This window comes from Diceros bicornis, chromosome 6 (assembly GCF_020826845.1).
Source record: "Diceros bicornis minor isolate mBicDic1 chromosome 6, mDicBic1.mat.cur, whole genome shotgun sequence".
Classification (NCBI taxonomy): Eukaryota; Metazoa; Chordata; class Mammalia; order Perissodactyla; family Rhinocerotidae; genus Diceros; species Diceros bicornis.
The window spans coordinates 76,652,236-76,671,370 of NC_080745.1; the positions used below are offsets into that span (position 1 = coordinate 76,652,236).

Sequence of the window (19,135 nt, forward strand, 5' to 3'; positions counted from 1 at the left end):
AGAGCCCGGCAACCCGCTCTAGATGGTAAGCGAGGGGCCGGGCGCGCGGGCGGCCGGGCGGGCGGCGCGCGGTGGCCGGCCCGCTGCATCCCCGCGCCCTGGCCCTGCCGCATCCCTGCCTGTCCCATGCCGCTGCATGCTCCCGGTCTCAGCCTTCGCAGGGTTCGCTGTCACTTTGCAGTAACTTTAAGATGGATGTCCCTTGACTGGTAAGGTGCCAGGTGGAGTAAGTCTTTTTTTTTTTCTAACTCTCCTTTAAAAAAAAAAAAGAACGGAAGAAGAAAATGACAATACTTTTTTTATTCCGCGCTTTTAGCCTGTGATAATGGAAACCTGCTTTTTACTTATTGTTTAACTTAAAAATGAATCCTCGAGGAGGGAGTTTCGTTTCTTTTCGCCCACCAAGTTAAAGTCACAAACGCTCCATCGTCCTCTCTCCTATATTCCCCGTTTATCCCCATATATTTTCATACGGGGTCCGCATTTTTCTGCTTTTCATACATATTCGTTCACGACCCATTTCTCCTTCCTCCCATCTCAAACTTCTTTATTTAAAACAACAAAACAGAACTTGGCACATGATGTGGACCGCGGGATGCCAACGGGCAGTTCTTCTGGCCTTCTGACTTTATTTCTTCTGCACATGATTGCAATTTTATGCTAAAAGGAAAGGAAGCTCTTGGGGTTTTCTTGGTTTGGGGAATTTTTTTTTAAGAAAAAAAACCCCACAGAACTTTGCAGCCTTCGATCACCTTTTGATTTCTTACGGAAATGTTCTAAGCGTGGGTGTACTTCTGACAAATTGGGGCGCCCTGGGGCCAGACTGACTCTCAATGAACGATGGGACAGCAGATATCCGGAAACAGTTTCTTAGGAGGAGTTAGTTTGAAGAAATCCACGCGATTTCCCTGTTCTTTTTAAGGAGGGAGGAGGAGGTCTGTCTGGAATGTGTTGGCTCATCTTGCTGTTCCCATTCTCCTTGTCTTTTGAGAAAGCCAGAAAATAGATTCCGAGTCAGAGTTGCCCATGTTTGCTGCACTTTATAAGTTATTGTTGCTGAGTGATTGGGAGCTGTCCATCAGCGGGGAGGGAACTTGGAGTTTACTTAAGAAATTGCATGTGTGACAAAGGCAGCTGCCGAAGTGTGGTGGTCCGTGTGAATAGAGGGAGGGAAGGCAATTAGGGGGCTGTGTGGTTGGGGCTTTTTACTTGTCAAACTGGAGGCTCATTGCTTTTGTTACCGCCATGTAAAGGGAAATGGCAGGGTTTTGTTTTGGTATTAAGGGCCTTAAAGATTGCTGCCTGACACGCAGGAAGGCCGGATAAGTCCAGAAAGAGGGGCCATGGAGCAGTATTTTAAAAAAGAAGAAAATTAAGAATTCTCACTTTTTTGTTATCTTTAAGCCCTTCCAGCCCTTGTTTTTGTTTTTTTGGGGGGCGTGGAGGGGGCGAGGGTTATTAACTTGTCCGGTGTATTAACAGATTGCATAAAGACCAGCGTCATGAAAACAGTCCTGTGGCTTTGGAGATAAACAGCTGGGCAGTCAGGTCCATAAATTAAAAACATCTCTGTGTTAAGTGTCCTGCCGCCAGAAGAAACCAAATCTTTGCCACTGGTCTTGGCTTCAAGCAAGACAGGTCCAGGCTCCCAGGTGGCAGCAAGGGTGTTTTCTTACCTGCATGCAAATCAGAGTTGTTGTGTTTGCTTTTGAAGAGGGTGAAATGATTTAACACTTGGGGTGGTTTCGAAAGGACCGGGAAGGCGTTCTGGGCGAGTTTTGTCCTTTGCAACTTTCTTCTGTCTCGAACCCCCCCGGGAGCAGCCACCCTCCTACACTCCCCTCCTTCACGTAAAAGAGGACAATTTCGGGCCTGTGATGCCTGAATCTCTCAACTCCAATTAAGTTAAACCTACACAAATGTACCCGGCCCTGGATCCTATGAGAGCCCCAGGAAAAGTAAGTCGGCTTGTGGGATTCAGGGATAGCTTTTCCATCTTTTTCTCTTTCTCTCCCTCTCTCTCCTTCCATCTCTCTCATTCCGGGGAAAGCTCACAAAACTCCACAGTCAGAAAGTGCATTCGCATGCTCCCTACTGGAATGCCAGTGGACACAGGAAGCTTACGTTCTTCTGCTCCCAGAGTGGTCAGTTGAAAATCTTCCAGGCACAATCTCTTACTCTGGAAGAAAAAGAGGGTGTGTACGTGTGGCAGGCAAGGCCCTACCAAGTGTCACTCCCGTGTCACTGTGACAAGAAAATATCCTTTCCTCCTCCCTCCCCCTCTCCCATGGCAGCCCTCTCTCTAAGAAATTTGTTTTGAGGGATTTGACAATCTTGCAGATAAAGTGCCTGCCTACTGCATTCGGTTGATCATTCCCTCATGGCTGACCGTAATTTCTTAGCTACTCTTAGCGGTAGCTCTGTCCCCGCTGCCCAAGGTAACGGTGAGGGAGGGGGACTTTGCTTAGTTGCCCTGAGCTGGCTGGGGAAAATGGGCCTTCCGCCTTCCTTCACGGATTTTGTAGTGGTAAAGATTAGAAACTAGGAGTTTTTTAAATTAAAAAAAAAAAAAATTTTTTTTTTACATTTATTCTGCAACCAGGTGAACTAGATGATTAGGTTTCTTTTTGTTTTATGTTTTGTTTTTGTTTTTTCTGTTATTTTGGTTTCTGAGGGATGTGTGTGGAAGGGGAGGAATTAACAGAATCATTGTAGGCCATGTGAGTGAGAACTTGGAGCATTTTGAGTATACCAGGACACAAATTTGGAGCCATCTCCATCTTTTTAAGATGCTTTTTTCCAGCTCTTTAAATGAAAGCAATAAAAGGAGGGGAAGCTGGGAGGAAGAAGAAAAGTGAGAAAAGCAGTAAGAGAGGAGAAAAAAAGCTGGCCCAGTCCCATCTTGAAGGTACAGGGGAAGTTTTTTGAGGTGGAGAGAAAGGAAACCAAAGCTATTATGTACCCGAGAGATACAATGTTAGTGGGAATGGAAGATTTGAGTGGGAAGGGAGGCGCGGTGGCCTCCGGGTTTTCTCTCTTCCAGCATTTGGGCGGTTGGCACCTCAATTTGAATTGCTGGGTGAGTAGTGGGGTGTGTGTGTGTGTGTGTGTGCGCGCGCGCGCGCGTGCGTGCGTTTCTGTCCTTGCTTGTGGTCTTGACCATGAAACCTCTGTGCTTTTTTTTTGTTGTTAAATTCAGGCGGTGGGAAGGAAAAAACAAAAACGACAATAAATGGTCAACGCAAGCTGTGCTCGTTTACTCTGTACTTTTCATAGGAGTTTTTTGGGGAAGGGGGGAAAGGGTTAAAAAACAGATGGGGAGGAGAGAAAGCTTGACTTTCATCAGGGTCCTTACAGTTATAGAGCAGACACGGCTCCCCAAGTGCGAGGGAGCTGGAATCTGGAAAGAGGTGGTGGGTTTGGGATTTCTTCTAACACATTGTTTTCCTTCACCCACCAAGGTGGGCTCCAGCGGAGGAAAGAGAAGGGAAAATGACACTGCTTCGTAGAGGTGCAGACGTTCGAAGCTTGAGACATTTTTGTGCAATAAGGCTTTGACAGTAGTAGGGCTTGTGTAAACTGTGTATTTTGGTTTCATACTTCATGCTTTCTGTTCCTTTGTCTTCAGTTGTATTTATTTTCAATCTCCACATTTAGTGGCCCGCCTTTTAGGGCCACAGTCTTGCTTGTGGTGTTTGTATTTTCTAAACTTAATATAAAATGTGTTTTGGAAACCTGAGCAAGATGGTGATGACAGCTCATTGTGTTGTTAATGATTAGGAAGAAGGCCCTTTCGCAAGACCAGTTTGGGGCTTCAGATATGCTACACTGTGTTCCACTGTTGGGTCAGATCCTTTGCCACAACTGTAAGGGCATTCTCTTGAATTTGGGGGTGATTCCTTAATTATCTTTATTATTACTTTTGTTGTTATTATTTTTTGGTTGAGTGGCCAAACACAGAAACATTTGCAGCAGTGGATCCGCTCTTAGATCTGATTTTGGGGGGAAGAAAGAATGAAATATGCTGCAGACTGTGAGAGTCCTTATGTTTTCAAAATCGTGAGTTAAATCCTATCTGTCATTTTAAAACACAAAGTGATAAATAGTTCTCTAGTCGAGCATGAAGGAGTGAAAGATGTGTGTCTTTCCCTTTCCGACTGTGTGCAACTTTAGTTCAGTCTCCGATTGTGTAAACTGTCAAGAATTGTGGGGAAGGGAGGGCAAGTTGGCCTGCAAATGTATAAGTTGTGTTGCCGCAAATTTCCCGCGCGGCACAGTTGCCCTTTTCGAGATTCCTGAAAGGTTCCAGACCTTTGTTTACTCAAATTACTTGGGTTACTTAATAGCGGTCCTGCTGCTTTGGTGATGGGTAAACCTCCATTCTTGATGTCTTAGGAGAAGGGAGCTGCTTTGAAAAGGTAAATTGCCGACTCCAATGATACAGATATTATGATCTTTGTATTGTCACAACAGGCTGCTGCATTGGCATTTTCTGGAAGCAACAGAGCCTGCAACCTTATATTCTCAAGGAAACCTCCCCTTTGTGGTATGGGGTTGGTGGGGGGTCTGGCTGAGCTATGTAACGGCATTCTTTCCTTCTGCAATATTTTGGAATGTGATGAAATCCTAACATGCTCTCCAGATTACATACTTCTGCACACATCTGAAGATTTTTTTTTAAATTGAACTTTGCCTGGGTCATTCCCTTGTTACCTTAAACTTCCCACTCGTCAGCTCGCGACCAGAGGGAGCAGCAGTCCTGTTGTGTCCCCCTGGCCCATCACAGCTCTGTGTCCTTTTCACGTGCCTCGTTTATTGAGGCTACAGATGTGCGTTAAAGGATGCCCATGTTTGGGACACTAACAGGGCAAAGTAGAGCAGAACAATGCAGTGCCGCCTTTGAATTCATCTTCCTTTCGGTCTGTCTTTGCTGAATGCCTGTAGAATCTGGGTTGGGGCATTTTTATCTGTTGGGCTGCATGAAAATGCTCATCCCTTCTCTCAGTTTACCTGCTCTTTTCTAGAAGGGAGAAATTTACCTGCTCTCTAAAGGAAACAGCTGTTCCTTAAGCTCTTCTCAGACTCATGTAACAGGCGTGAATTTCAAATACCGTCTAGATTCGAAAGTTAGGCCCAGGATGTATAAGAAAAACAAAACACGTTTTTATACAGCAGTTCATTGTACATAAATTAGAAAGGTGGTATCAGATTTTGTTCAGTCCTTCTTTCTTGAAATCCCCAGGATGTAATAACCATTATGTACTTAAAATTTATTCTAAATCAAAATTGGTGATTTCCTTTCCATTATATTTAGGAATCCCTAGATTTGGGGTTGTTGTGTTTTGGGGGAGATGGCCTGGAAATCATTATTTTTGAAAAGTTGTTTTGAATTTGAGCTTTTGGATTTCTTCATTTGGAGTTAGGTTAGTTTTATTCTTGGCTCTGTTTTGAAAATCTGCTCTTCTGGAAACAGCTGTACCCTCTTACCCAATTCTCAAACATTCTCTGCAAACTCAGACACTTAACGAGATTGATTATGCTAACGGGAATCATTTAGTACCCAAGTAGTAGAGAAATATCTTGCAGGAGGGCGGAAGTTGCAGATTCCTGGAAATTACTCAGGAGCGAAGTGGCTGGTTCTTCATCTCTGAGACCGGGTGGAGAATTAGGACAGTCAGGGGACCCCGTTGCGCTGCCACACCCCCTCACTGCCCCCCAGGATGCTGTGGCATGCTGCTGGAGGGAGGCAGGCAGGAAGAAAACCCTGGGAACTCACTGGTCAGGGGCGAGCCTGGACCGGGCAGTCCAAGAATTAAGCTTGCAAGCGCTTTAAAGGTTAGTTGGGGGAAGCACAATGGGATGCTTTCTTTTTATTGGAAAATAAATGAGAATGAATGGAAATAAATTATGTGTAATGAACTTAACTGGAAGTAATTGTTCAAGAGCCTGTGAAAGCGCAGCTCTGCTGGTCGGGCCTTGGCGGCGGCTCTCACAAAGCTGAGCAGCTGGAGCACATCTTTATTTTCCAGGTTTAAATGTTGCCCTTCGTGTGCCCACTCCTCCACCCCAGCACCTCCAGCCCCACTCCTACCCTCCCCTCCTCCTTTTGGGAGTTAAGAAAAGGTCACTACGAAGAGCTGAATTTAGCCCCCTAGACCCTTAACACTTGGCAGTCTGTTTAGTGTGTTACCAACTGGGTGGTTATGTTATAGAATAGGTAAAAAAAAAAAAAAAAAAAAAAAGAAAGAAAAGGCCAGGGGCTTAGGATGGTTTGAGTTAGTTCTCCCACATGCATATGTGTGTGAGAATTCTGATGAAAACTGACTGCACATTTGTTCTCTCCCTGCCTGCCTGTTCAGTCGTTTCCCTGCACGAAGAATTTTAATGCCTGTGTGAGGCCATGAGAAACTGAGTCGGCAGAATTTTGTAGACAGCAGGGAGAATCTTCTCTCTTCCTCTTCTTGCTGTCTGCGTGGATTTGATTCCTGGGGGGGGTGGGGGGGAGGAGTCAGCCATTGATAATTTACAAAACAAATAAGCAGCACCCAGAGTGTCAGGCTCCCCCGGGCTGCAGAAGCTGTAAGTCTGCAGCCTCGTGGGTACACGATTCCTCAGCAGCCTGGCGGGTGATGGAGGCCGGGTGCTGAAGTTGCAGAGCGGGTGTTCCTGACTGCATCTCACAGGCAGACCTCCTTTCTCTCAGCCACCTCGTTTCTCCAAGCAAAACTTGAACCCTATGAAGGCTTCTCTTTTTTATTTATTATTTTCAACAGGCAGTGCTGTAGCTATCAATAGAAGTCTTGTCCAGGGAATCAGTGTGCCATTAGCTGGGGGCAAGGCCTTAGACCGAGAGGAGCAGCATTTAACGGTGAATGGACCCTAGGCGCTACACTAGGTGGGTCCTGGCTGGCTAGGCTTCTGTAGCTGTGAGGGGAGGGGCAGGGTAAGATGTCTGCAGAAGCCCCTCTGGCCAGGGGCGGAAGTCTGCCTGCCACCCTTTGCCTCCGTGTACGTAGGAGGTTTGCAGCATGCAACAGCAAGATGGTCACCAGAGAAGTTGGGGTGAGACTTGCGGGCAGGCCTGGATCCAGGTTGCTCTGTGTGTTTCCCTGAGGTCGTTCCATCAGCTGAGTGGTTGCTAATTGTTGTGGTAACGAGTTGTTGAGGCAGGAGGGTTACCTTCACTGACCATTCCACCACCCTCTGGTTCATAGCCTGAAATAATAGGACTAGTTGCATCACCAAGGGGTTGTTGATGAGTAAGAAACAGCCCCACTGTCATCCCTAAGCCCTCCTCTCCACCAGTGCTCCATGGCTCCTGTGACGTGCAGCGTCTATTAACATTTTGCTAGTCGCCATTGGCCTTGGTGCAGTCATAGTAAGCAACATCTGGAAAAATGCATGAAGATGAGCTATAACCCATTTTTTTAATGTAAATAGTGTCCCTTCCTGATGTCGATTTCAGACCCTGGGAGGGCTGGTAACCTAAGACCACTGAAGACCTTCCATATCTACCCCCCGGGAGAGGAGAAGGCTGACAAATGCTCCTCTGTGCTGCTTTTGTTTTATTGTGCTGGGCTCTTAAAGACACTTTCTGGCCCCATTTTTCTTCTGCAGAAAGGGAGAGCAATAGGGGAGTATTGAAGAGGAGGGCCGGCGGAGAGGCCAGGGCTAGCAAGGCCTCTATTTGTTTTCAGCATCTGTTGATTAATAGGTTGTGAGGTGAATGGCAAGCTTTCATTCCCTTTGGGTTCCCCACGGTTATAGAAGGTTGAGAGGTTGAGGTTAGAGGAGGGCTAGCTGGGCGATCTAGAAGTGCCTGAATCAATCTTTCACTTGCCAGGTTCCAAATCATGAGCAGCACTGGACGGGTGTGTGGGCGCTTGGCGATGAGGGTGGCATGGCCAAGTTGCAGAACACTATGCTTAAGGGTTCTCGAGAGGTCAAAGGTCAGCTACAAGGGCACCCCTTCCCCACTCCCCCCACTGTAGTTGGATGAATACTTCGATGGAAAGGCTTTGTGCACTTTGAGGGCCATTAAAGGACTCTTTTTAAAATAATTTAACTATTCAATGCTCAAAACCCATAGAGCTTAATGAACAGAACTGGGGAAGGCTTGGCTTGGGATAACAGCCATATTTCTCCAGGTATAAAGCATAAAGCCCTAATGATTTAAAGTCAGATGAGTATTTGGGCTCCTTTTAAATAAATATTATTTACTTCCCTTAATGGGTTCGGTTTTTTAGCTGACTTTTTCTTTAGTTTCTTGTCAGCCAGAACTGACCACATATAGTGTGTTTTTATGACCAGAATCCTGCTGGGCCCTGATTCTGCTGGGCTTCTTGTGTCTGTATTTGAGAAGCAGAAACATCCTGTTAAATGTCCTTATCCGCCCCCCTCCCATAATCAGCCGCATGCTGTAAAAACTCCTGCTCAGAATACTCAGTGCCCTATGGCAGTAGTGTCCTGGCTGAGGCAGGGAGCCCTGAGCTGCTCCTAATTTGGGGTAGGGAAGGTGGGGGACATTGTTTGCTAAGACTGGTCTAGGTTACAGAGACTGGTAGGTGGGGGTTTGGGGGCAGATCCCTCTATGAGTCTAAAAGCATCGGTACCCAGGTGGGAAGGCTGGCCCAGGCTGGGCTCCTTGGGTGCAGCTCCCTAGGTCAGCGTGGCGTTGGACCCCACCCCAGTGCCAGTCTCTGCGGACACCGTAGCGGGTGTGGAGTCAGGCAGATGAGTGTGCAAGGCCTGGGAACACCACCTTCCCAAGGCCTGTGACCTGGGACAGATGTCCTCACCTCCCGTGTGGAGCTAATAAGAAATGCCGACGACTTCATAGGTTTGGTGTGGGGTCTTAATAAAGGATGTCACTCTTAACACAGAGCCGGGTACCGTCGTGAGCTGTGCTGGTGCTGGTACAGAGCTTCGGGAGTCGCGCTTGGCCAGTGCTCGTCTCTCCTGTCCTCCCCTAAGATCGTCTAGGCCAGGGTTTCTAGTTGGTTCCATGAGGGAGCTGCAGGTGCTGAGGGTGCTGATGTGTATGGGCCACTGTAACATAACTCCTTGAACTTCTGTGGGCTATTTTATGAACGTTTGCTGTTTTCGTGGCTCACAGATTCCTAGTTTTCATCGTATTCTTAAAAGGTTAAATACCAGTAACTTACACTTTCCATGTAGCTTCCCATGACACCCCCCACCACGACCTTGAACATTAGTTAGCTGTCACTGGAGGGAATGGTTTTGTCCCCCTGGGTAGTTTTTTTTTTTTTTTAACTTTTTATTTATTGCAGTAACATTGGTTTATAACATTGTATAAATTTCAGGTGTACATCATTATACTTCTGTTTCTGCATAGATTACATCATGTTCACCACCCAAATACCAATCACAACCCATCACCACACACATGTGCCCAATTATCCCTTTCGCCCTCCCTGCTCCCCCCTTCCCCTCTGGTAACCACCAATCCAATCTCTGTCTCTATGTGTTTGTTTATTGTTGTTATTATCTACTACTTAATGAAGGAAATCGTATGGTATTTGACCTTCTCCCTCTGACTTATTTCGCTTTGCATAATACCCGAAATGTCCATCCATGTTGTCACAAATGGCTGGATTTCATCGTTTCTTATGGCTGAGTAGTATTCCACTGTGTATATATACCACATCTTCTTTATCCATTCGTCCCTTGATGGGCACTTAGGTTGCTTCCCCCCTGGGTAGTTTTGAAGACATATTTAAGTTTTAGATAAAGCACTTACCTAAAAGGTACCTAAAAGATTTTATGCTTTAGCTGTTTGCCTTGAACAATGGACTCTGTAAAAAGATGCAAGGGGGAGAGAGACATATTTCAGGCGGTTTATCCCACCAACACTCCCAGCATAGATGGTTGCTTTAATTTTGATTTCCTGGGTGCATCTCTGGAAGGTTGTCTATGTCCCTCCCCCAAGAAAGGTACTTTTCACATCTGAATTTTCTTAGGCTGGTGCAGTGTTTAAGACAATGCTTAAAAAACTCTTGAACGACGTGGGAGCTGTTCGAAGAGAAGGGGGAAGTCTCAGGGACATTCCCTATTGGGTTGTTCTGTGGTTCCTTTATATCAGCTCCTTCTGCAAGGCCCTCACCCTGATTCTGGAAGGGCGTTGGTCATCTCCACCTATTTTTGAACTCTCAATTCTTTCGTGACAGTCTGATTTATTAGCGTAATATAAAGTGACGGTTTTTCTAAAAAGAGATAATAAAATAATCACATTTTTAAGAAGAGTGTGTTCCTGAGGAAGGGTGGCCACAGAACATCCACACGCTCTTGCCCCGTGGTAAACATCCTTGCCTTTGCAGTGAGGGGTGCAGTCTGTGGCTGCACGTCCCCCTGTGAATTTAATTAGAAGAGACTGGAGGGGTGGCGAACCTCATCTTCGTTGCGTGCTCACCATTCGTGTTCGTCGGACGGTATTTTTCAAAGCTTCTTTGTATTGTGTGTGTAGCTATGTACCAGGCCCTGTGCTGAGTACTTTACAGGCATGATCTCTCTTAAGTTTCACAACGACCCCTTGAGGTCGACACGGTTCTCATCTGGAGTTTGCAGGGACAGACACGAAGGCCCGAGAGAGGTTGCACAGCGGGACTGGTGAAGTAGAATTTAAATCCGGGTCTTCCTTGAATTCAGTCTTCACTCTTGGTCACCGGGTGCATGCCAGTGGGCCTTAAAACCGTTTTTAAGGCATTGTTATAATAAAGTACTCGACTGGATGGTTTCTGAAGGCCCATCCAGCTCTGTTCTGTGATGCTGAATGGACTGCATTTAAAGAGAACAGCCATTTACTGAAATGAATCGGTGAGATTGGCTCTATCCTCTTCTTTTATTGCTTGCCCTCGCAGTTTGATGGTTCTTACACAGTTTGTAAGATTGTGCTCACCACTCCCACAGGCTGGGCATTGCCTGGGGACACAAAGTTCTGGAAGACACAGTCTTTGTCCTTAAGAAACTTAAAACTACAGTGCGACCCCAGCAATGGGCATGATGTGATTTAGAAAGAAAGGACTGTGGGGTTCTGAGGCTGGAGAGACGGGAGCCATTTTCAAGAGCATCCTCCCATCACAAAAGCATTCCAGGTACAGGCAGGTCGAATGGGAGTGGCAATTAGACCTTGGCTTCTGCAGGTATAACTGCATTCTCCCTGCTTGCTTGGGAACCAATCAACCTGGAGAGATGCGGTTGTATTGTTTCCTAGGGACCTGCCTGGCGTGCAATCACCATCAAAGAAGAGAACTATACCCCATAGGGCTCCCCGCCTCCCAAAGCCAGGCTGCAGCAGCTTTAAACCCACCCCCCTCCCTGCTAGAGAGTTTTGACTGAACAGGAAAAAACCAGTTGAATAGGCCCAGGTGTGCAAAATAATACGAGGGCGATGGCAGCCAGAACAGGTGTCCAACTTTTGTCGGAATCACCTTCATATATGTATCCAAGAGGAAGAGGGAGAATTAATTTTTAAATCCTATACCCAGTGAACACCCACTCTTCCCCAGATTCTGTCTTCTTCCTTTGCTGGACAAGTAGAGAAAGAGAGTTTCCCCAGAATTTACTGTTAGTTCTGCTTGGAAGACAGCTGTGGAGTTTGTGCTTCTGAACTGCAGGCAGAACTGTGCCATCGGCAGATCCTCCCTAACAATAATAATAAACCACAATTCCTGTGCTTACCACGTGGTAGGTTTTGTGCTAAGCCCTTGGGGTCTCTTAAGAACTAGGATGTGATTCATAATTAGAACTCAAGTCTCCTAACCTTTGTGCTTGTCTGTGCCCGTGTGGTTCTCTGGTCTAGGGGTCATGGCTGAATAGAAGAGCCCCTCATGGCACTTGATAGGCAGACCCAAGAGGCCTGGGTCCTGAGCCCAGACCTACTGAATCAGGTCCCTACTGAGAGATTTCCTAGGATTAGGGGACCGAGTTTGTGATAAGCATCCTGAGAGACGATTGCCTCAGCCAGGGTTGAGAATGGCAGGTTTCACTGCCCACTACCAGTCCTCCTACTCCCATCGTGGATTTGTACACTTGCTTCCTTCCATTGCTTATGGTGGTCCCATTCTCCGGAAGTCCTTCAACCTCCAAGTGACAGTCTTCCCTCCTCTGGGCTATCAGTGGTTCTTCCCGCTCATCCCTCCCACAGTTTTTCCGCAGTTATTTTAAACTGTCTCTGACTGGTCTGCTTTCTTTCATTTCAGCAAGTGTGTATCTTTCCAACCAAATAGAAAGCTTCTGGAAGGCAGCAGCAATCCTTTTCCTTTCCTCCTAATGGTCTCCACTGCATCTGATGATGTCTGTCCCTTTCTCTCCCTCCCTGTCCCTCTCTCTTTTCCCTCTCCACCCCAGCACACAGCGGGAACTTATTTGTTGGTAATCTTTCAAGTTGTCCCAAACAGAAATTTTTCCCTGAAAGAACCCTCAGTGCATGTCCATGAGACGCCAGCACTGGTCTTGGGGCGGCAGCCCTTCCCGCTGCCGGCTTTGGCCTCGTCCAGACCTTCACAGCTGCTAAGGAAGTGTTACTGGAGTCCAGAGCTCCCTCTGCTTTGGTGCTTTTAATTTCATGCTTTGCTTGCAAAATAACTCACAACACATAAGGCTCAGAGCAACTAGCTAGCCTCTTTCTCCAAAAGTGTCCATTTGTTTATAGGAATCGTTAAATCAGGCTGTTGGAAGTGTTGACTTCCTTCTCTGTAGATTTTTCTGGGGTATCTAGGAAGGCCATATTTTTCTTTCCAAGCATACTCATGAAGAAGTTAGAAGCACCTTTTAAAGATGCGTTCCCCACAATGAACTGTGGTAAGAAATACTCTTTCCATATTATATCCTTTCCTTACCCATTTAAAAAAAAAAAAGAAAGGAGAAGAAGAAAAACATAGAGAACTAACTGCTGGTGGTCCCTGAACTCCAGAGGCGCTAGTGGGCAGCACTGGAACCTCACTTCTTTTCTTTGAATGCATTTCCTTTTCCTTGATGTTAATGCAACTTGTGCCTCTCTAAAAGTAATAAAAGGAAATGAAGACACGTTCTAAAATGAAACTTGACTCTAATCCATTCATCATCTAATACTAGCCTCTTTATCTTCGCTGGTACCTAATCTGGTTAAATGTCCCTGTTGTAGGATTTTAGTGAAAATCCTCTATTGGGAATAGGGTTTTTTGCAATTGGATTACTCTCAGTAAATGGCCCAGTAGTTCGCTTGTTTCAGCTTAATTTTTTCTTTGTGATCTTGCTGGGCTAAGTTATAGCACAGCCCAGTGGAGGGGGGCTGGGGTGGGCTGAGAGTCGGGTGGGGGAAGGAGAGGAGAATAACTGGGGAAGGTCTGGTCATGGCTACTAGAAAAATCTGAAAAATAATGTTCTTTTTTGCCCTGGTTCTCTCTGCCTATCCACCCTTCCCAAACATAAAAACGGCTGTACTTTGTTTTCTAGAACGGCCGATTTCTAAAATGCTTACCTTTTATTAGCCCAATTCATCATCATCCCGTTAATTTATTAGCATTCCCGGATGACTTCTTAATGAAATTCCTAATGAATCAGGGCTGCTGTAATCTGCATAAAATATGCAGGTGCTTGCCTGGCAGTTTAGAGCTTTCCGGTAAAGTTCACACTCTCAACCAGACCAGGAGTGGGGCTTTTCATCCATGCTGTCTGTAAAGGATTGTAGCATGCCCGCTGGTTCTAAGGGGCAGGGAGGGGCTAGGAGCCTGGGGTGGTGGATAAGGAGGTTGGGGGGATGGGAATTGGGCCCTGCTGGGTTTCTTGTAAGTGAAGGTTTTCCTAGCCGGTGCCCCGTGAAGCCTGCCTGCCTCCTGAAGGTCCCTCTGGTGGGGCCCTGGGGTAGGAGATCCCCGCTACGTGCAGGAACACAGTAGGCCTGTGAGATTAAAGTCCCCACTTCCGATTTACCTGCCAATGGGAAAAGTGCAAACTCTTGGGCTCCATGATGGGGTGGCGGTGGAGAAGGTATTTTAAAAGCCAGGCTCAGTGGGGAGGTTAAAACAGAAGCCTAGCTACCCCAGAGCTGTCTTACAACTATCTGTTATTTTTAATACATGGATTGGGGCCAAGGCTTTGGGCAGAATTGAGTGCATCTTACAAAATCAAGGTGGAAGGGCATGGTCGGGGGAACCCAAGGGCCCATGCTCAGAGGTTTTGGGCTGCTGGGAACCAGCTTGATGGTGTGTTTCTCTGTTCTTTTGCTCCCTACAGTCGAACAAAGTGCCGGTTGTGCAGCACCCTCACCATGTCCACCCTCTTACGCCTCTTATCACGTACAGCAATGAACACTTCACCCCGGGAAACCCACCTCCACACTTACCAGCTGATGTAGACCCCAAAACAGGTAGGCTGTGTGCTTGGGTGCTAAGAAAGTGTGATGGTCCCAGGGCCGCCGGAGGACCTGCTGGGGCGGGTGGGGGAGTTTGGGAGTGACTCAGGCGCCTGTTCCTCTCCTGGGTGTTGAAAAGGAAGCTCTGTGGGGAGGCCAGCAGCTGGTGAGAGAGTGGTTTCCTTTCCTCTCTGGAGATGTCCATTTGTAGTGCTAAAGATCTTTCTAGAGCTCCACCACCCTTTGAGGGGCTGTGTTGGGAACCTGTCTATGACACATCCAGTGTTTTTCAGGAGTAGCGTATAACACCAAGAGCCTCAAACAGACATGGAGGCAGTAATCGTTTTGGAGACGTCTCATGGGCACCTTCTCAGCTCATTGGGAGTACAAGAGCCCTAACAGCACAGCTCCCCAGAGCCCCAGCTCCCTTGGTGACTAAGAGACTCCAGTCACTCGACAGTGGCTTATTGGTGCAGCCTCAAGAGACCACATCCCTGGGCTCTGCATTCTCTTCGCTCATTTATTTGGGTTCTGCTTCCCCTACAATATCCTGGGTACTAGTAAGCCCATTTTACAGATGTGAAACCGAAGCCCAAGAAGGTTTCCTTGTTGCATCATAGAACAACCAGTAGGGTCTCAGGCAGAAGTTGCCATCTTATCCTTTAGCCTTTACACCTGTTTCCTCTTTTCCATCCCACATGCTCATTGACTGCTTTTTCCCCAAAAGGGAGAGAGAGAGAAGGTGGGGTTACTTATAGACTTCCCTACAACAAGATTTAAAAGAAGCAGACAGCCACAGCTCATGGTGGGGTGGTCTTGGGAGAACAGCTAAGGCCAGGCTGTGTCTTTCAGGCCGGGCGGTGCCCTGGCTGGGTTTCTCTTCCCAGCTAGTTAATTAGAAGCGTGGATTTAAAATGGCTATTCCGTGTCACTTTGTCAGAGGCCCTTGTATGGTGTTGGGCTGAGGTAGGCCGCCTGTTCGTGCGGCCTTTGCTGCCCCTGAATGAAGCCACACATTAGCTGGTTTTCAGCAGCCTCTGAGCCCCCTTTGTGCTTGTGGGGATCGAGCCTGGCGCTTAGATGGCTGGAGGAGGCCACCAGCCGGCCCCAGCCTCCGCGAGTGAATGGCAGCATCAACGTCTGATTTAAATAATGGTAGTACGGGGAATAGCTTTTAAATGGTTATCGTAAAACATATGATTAACGTCTGCAGACTGTTTACTTTTCCTCCGTGAACATTCTTTCAAGTGTGCGAATGGCTTGGTGTAGGGTCCAAGCCCAGCTAATCTGTTGGGTTTTTGTAATAGAGAGAAAGCAATGTCTGCATGAAAATGTCACCCAGGGAGACTTAATTTACAGATTAAAAGCTTCCTGAATGAATTAAAAAAAATGAGATAGTTTTCATCCACAAACACGCAGCTCGTTCTCTTCAATCCTGTTTTAATTCTGCGGTATTGTTCGTTTTGCTTTCCACTTCAGCTGCGTAGGTCGATTCCTCTCTGTCAGAATTGCTCCCAGCGCTCTTGCTTTCTAAGAATGGATTGCAGGATGTGCTCTTATGGAATGAGTAAGTGTGCGGTGGCAAGGACCTTCAGAATTCACTCGTGTGTGCCTTGCGAAGGTTCTTACCCCCGTGATACAGCACTACCCAGTCAGCAGGTGGGGTTCATTCACGCGGGTTACTCTGTCTTCTAGAGAATTAGGTTCTGGAATTGAGAATACCAGGCCTCCAACACCTCCTTGTCTATTCAGTTCAGATTCTACCTTGGGTAAGATGCCATGGCATTGGGTGAGTTTCTCCTCCAGCTCATCTTCTAAGTTGAGGTGGAGACATTCTAGAGGCATTCACCTTTTTGAAAGAAGGCAAGGGTAGACTTTCCAAAAGTCATAACTCAAAAAGTGTGGTAGAAACCAGAGGAGTAACTCTCATGCAGGTAGGTCACTAGAATTAAAAGAAGAGGAGAGACATGTTGTGAGGGTAAAGGGAATTAATATTACTTGATCACCTACTATGTGCGAAGCCCTTTAGATTTTCTTTAATTCAAATAATCACACCAATCGCAGGAGGTGGGAATACCCAAGATGGCATTTTCTGAGTCTGTCTGTGTTTACCTAGTGTACCGATCCCTCGAGAATGAGATAAACCCGTTTTTCAAACTGGGGCAGAGGGATAATGAGACGAAACTTACCGACAACTGTTACGATCATAATCATGAAAAGAACCTCATGCTTGGATTATAGAAGAGCCACCCCCCTTCGTCCTTTCCCTATTCTCATCTCCCGACTCCCATCTCTTCTCTTTCCTTCTCTCCCTCCATTGTACCTAAAATGCTGCTTCTTCTCTCAGGAATCCCACGGCCTCCGCACCCTCCAGACATATCTCCATACTACCCACTCTCGCCCGGCACCGTAGGACAAATCCCCCATCCGCTAGGATGGTTAGTACCACAGTAAGGAGTTCCATTTTTTAATTTCCTTTTTGTTTCTTACATGGGCATGCTTATTATTTATTCTGTGCATGTGTGTGTGTGTTTTAGAAGACAGGGCTGGTGAGATCAGTGGGGTTGTGGGGAAGATGCTTGCTGAGATGCCCTATGGGAAAGCAGGCAAGTCAATAGCCATTCAGATGGATTATATAGGAAGAGGGTTATTGATGCTTAGCATTCTGAACCCATGGTCCCCAAAGTTTCTAGGTTCTTCTCTGAGAACAAAGGTGCCCTTCAGGTACTTTGGGAATTGCAGAAGGCTCTGAGGGCTTCTATCCCCTAAAGCTGATCATGGCTCTTTTGCTGGTGGCAGCCCAAACTGGAGCCTTGTCATTGGGTTGAGGCCACAAGGGAGTGGGACCAGGCACAGCCTAGTTTTGAAATCCAGGGGTAGGGGTTGGGGGGTTCTTCTCTAACAACCCTACAACCCCCAACCCATCCCAACCATCACTCCCAAGGTTGACAACAACAGTGGAAAGTTTTTGTCTGTTGAGAAGCTCCGTGTTATTAACCAGCATCTCTCTGAGATTCTGCATGTTCAGTGCTTTACCTGATTATGAGGGGCGGGGGCGGGGCAGCTGGAGCCCTCACTCCAGCATGTGGGGCCTCCCTGAGTGCCCGCCCCGGTTCCTGGCAGTGCCCAGGTCACCATACTGCCTTTTATGATTTGTTTGCCTGTCACCCCATCTTGCTTTTATAGTACTACCCATTAACTTTCCTTGGACAGTTTTTAAAAATGTTTTAAAATCGGAGTAGAAAGTAATGCATAAGCATACCGTGTTTGTGTGTGTGTGCATGCATATAATATGTGTTTTGCGCTTGTGTGTTTTTGTGTATATATTTCTTCATGTCTGTCAGTGATCTCTACTGTTTAAAAAACACAGGACAATTTGTTGAATCTTAACAGGAATAAATCCTGGTAAACCTCTCAAGTCTGGGTCTTGGGGAAGAAACCCTTTCAGAGCCTTGAAGAAGACACAATTTTGGATCTGGTGGTTCACCCCCCTCCCCCCCCCCCAGTTCTACCCTTATTTCTCTAGTTGAATAGATTCTACACTGTTTTTGAAAAACAGCCTAGGGGCTGGCCTGGTGGTGTAGTGGTTAAGTTCGGTGCACTCCGCTTTGGCGGCCCGGGTTTGCGGGTTCGAATCCCAGGCACAGACCTACAGCACTCATCAAGCCGTGCTGTGGTGGTGACCCACATACAAAGTAGAGGAAGATTGGCACAGATGTTAGTTTAGGGCCAACCTTCCTCAGCAAACAAAACAAAACAAAACACAAACCAAAAAAACCAGCCTGTTTTATGTAGTAGCTATACCAAATACCAACCCTCGGTGTAGTTTCTCTTTACTTTTTCCTCCTTAGTTTTGTTTGGGAGGATAGACATGGCCATGAGCTCATGTCCCATTTCTTCTTCAGTAGATGGGGCCCTTCCTAATAGTTCTGTCATCATTTGCCCCATCAGCTGATGGGAAGAGAGTTGAAGTCTAGATAAAAAGGAATAGCCAACTCAGACAACCCTCTGTCAGAAAAAGTTGTGTGTCTTCCATGAGGATGCTATTTTGCATGTTGCTGTATTTTTTAATTATTGTAATGAGGTGTGATTGTCTATTGGTTACCCACAATTCTTCTTGGGGACTCTCCCCCCCGGTAACTCTTGTCAACACTTGTTAATTTGACAAAAGGCTACAAATTAAGCTCTGTTAATTTAATGTTTTCTCACCGAGATCTAAATACCGAAAGAGGCCCAAAGCGCAACTGAAGTCCTTTGATTCACTGCACTTTATTTTGGTATAAATTTACATTCATTATTGTTTTCCTTTGGAAGTGTAGCCCTCAATTAGTGTGATGGCTCCATTAAAGCAGGCGAGACTTCGCCTTTAATTATTACAACAAAACACCTAGTTTCAGCTTGGGGAGAGGGTCTCTATTGACATAAGCAGGGGTTATAAAATTTAATTAGCCATTCCTATCAGATTTATGGCATTCAAATTGTTCTGTGTTTCTTCCCTTTGATCCTTCCTGTACAATCCCCAAGATTTTTGTTCTGATCAAATGAGAATAAGGCTTACGGTGCAGAGAGAACTTTTCCTTTTTCTTCTTTTGCTTTTCCCCACCCCTGCCCTAGTTTGCACTGTCTCACTTTATGCCCCCCCCCTTTGTAGGCAAGGTCAGCCAGTGTACCCAATCACGACAGGAGGATTCCGTCACCCCTACCCCACGGCTCTGACCGTCAACGCTTCCATGTCCAGGTGAGTTCCAAGAGCGGGGGACCTCCACTAAAGCCCTGGGCGACTTC

General features: G+C 46.6%; 1 protein-coding gene across 28 annotated transcripts in view; it reads left to right on the forward strand.

Annotated features, from left to right (window-relative positions):
- TCF7L2 (transcription factor 7 like 2) overlaps nucleotides 1-19,135 on the forward strand; it is a 193,831-nt gene that overhangs the window by 153,739 nt on the left and 20,957 nt on the right. For 24 of the 28 annotated variants that reach the window (XM_058544000.1, XM_058544006.1, XM_058544005.1 and 21 more), the window contains 3 exons: nucleotides 14,233-14,365; nucleotides 16,698-16,800; nucleotides 19,002-19,088. In XM_058544000.1, coding sequence (XP_058399983.1) covers nucleotides 14,233-14,365; nucleotides 16,698-16,800; nucleotides 19,002-19,088 — 323 coding nt within the window. The remainder of the gene's footprint in view (nucleotides 1-14,232; nucleotides 14,366-16,697; nucleotides 16,801-19,001; nucleotides 19,089-19,135) is intronic. The other 4 variants (XM_058544002.1, XM_058544013.1, XM_058544026.1 and 1 more) reach the window with 1 other exon arrangement.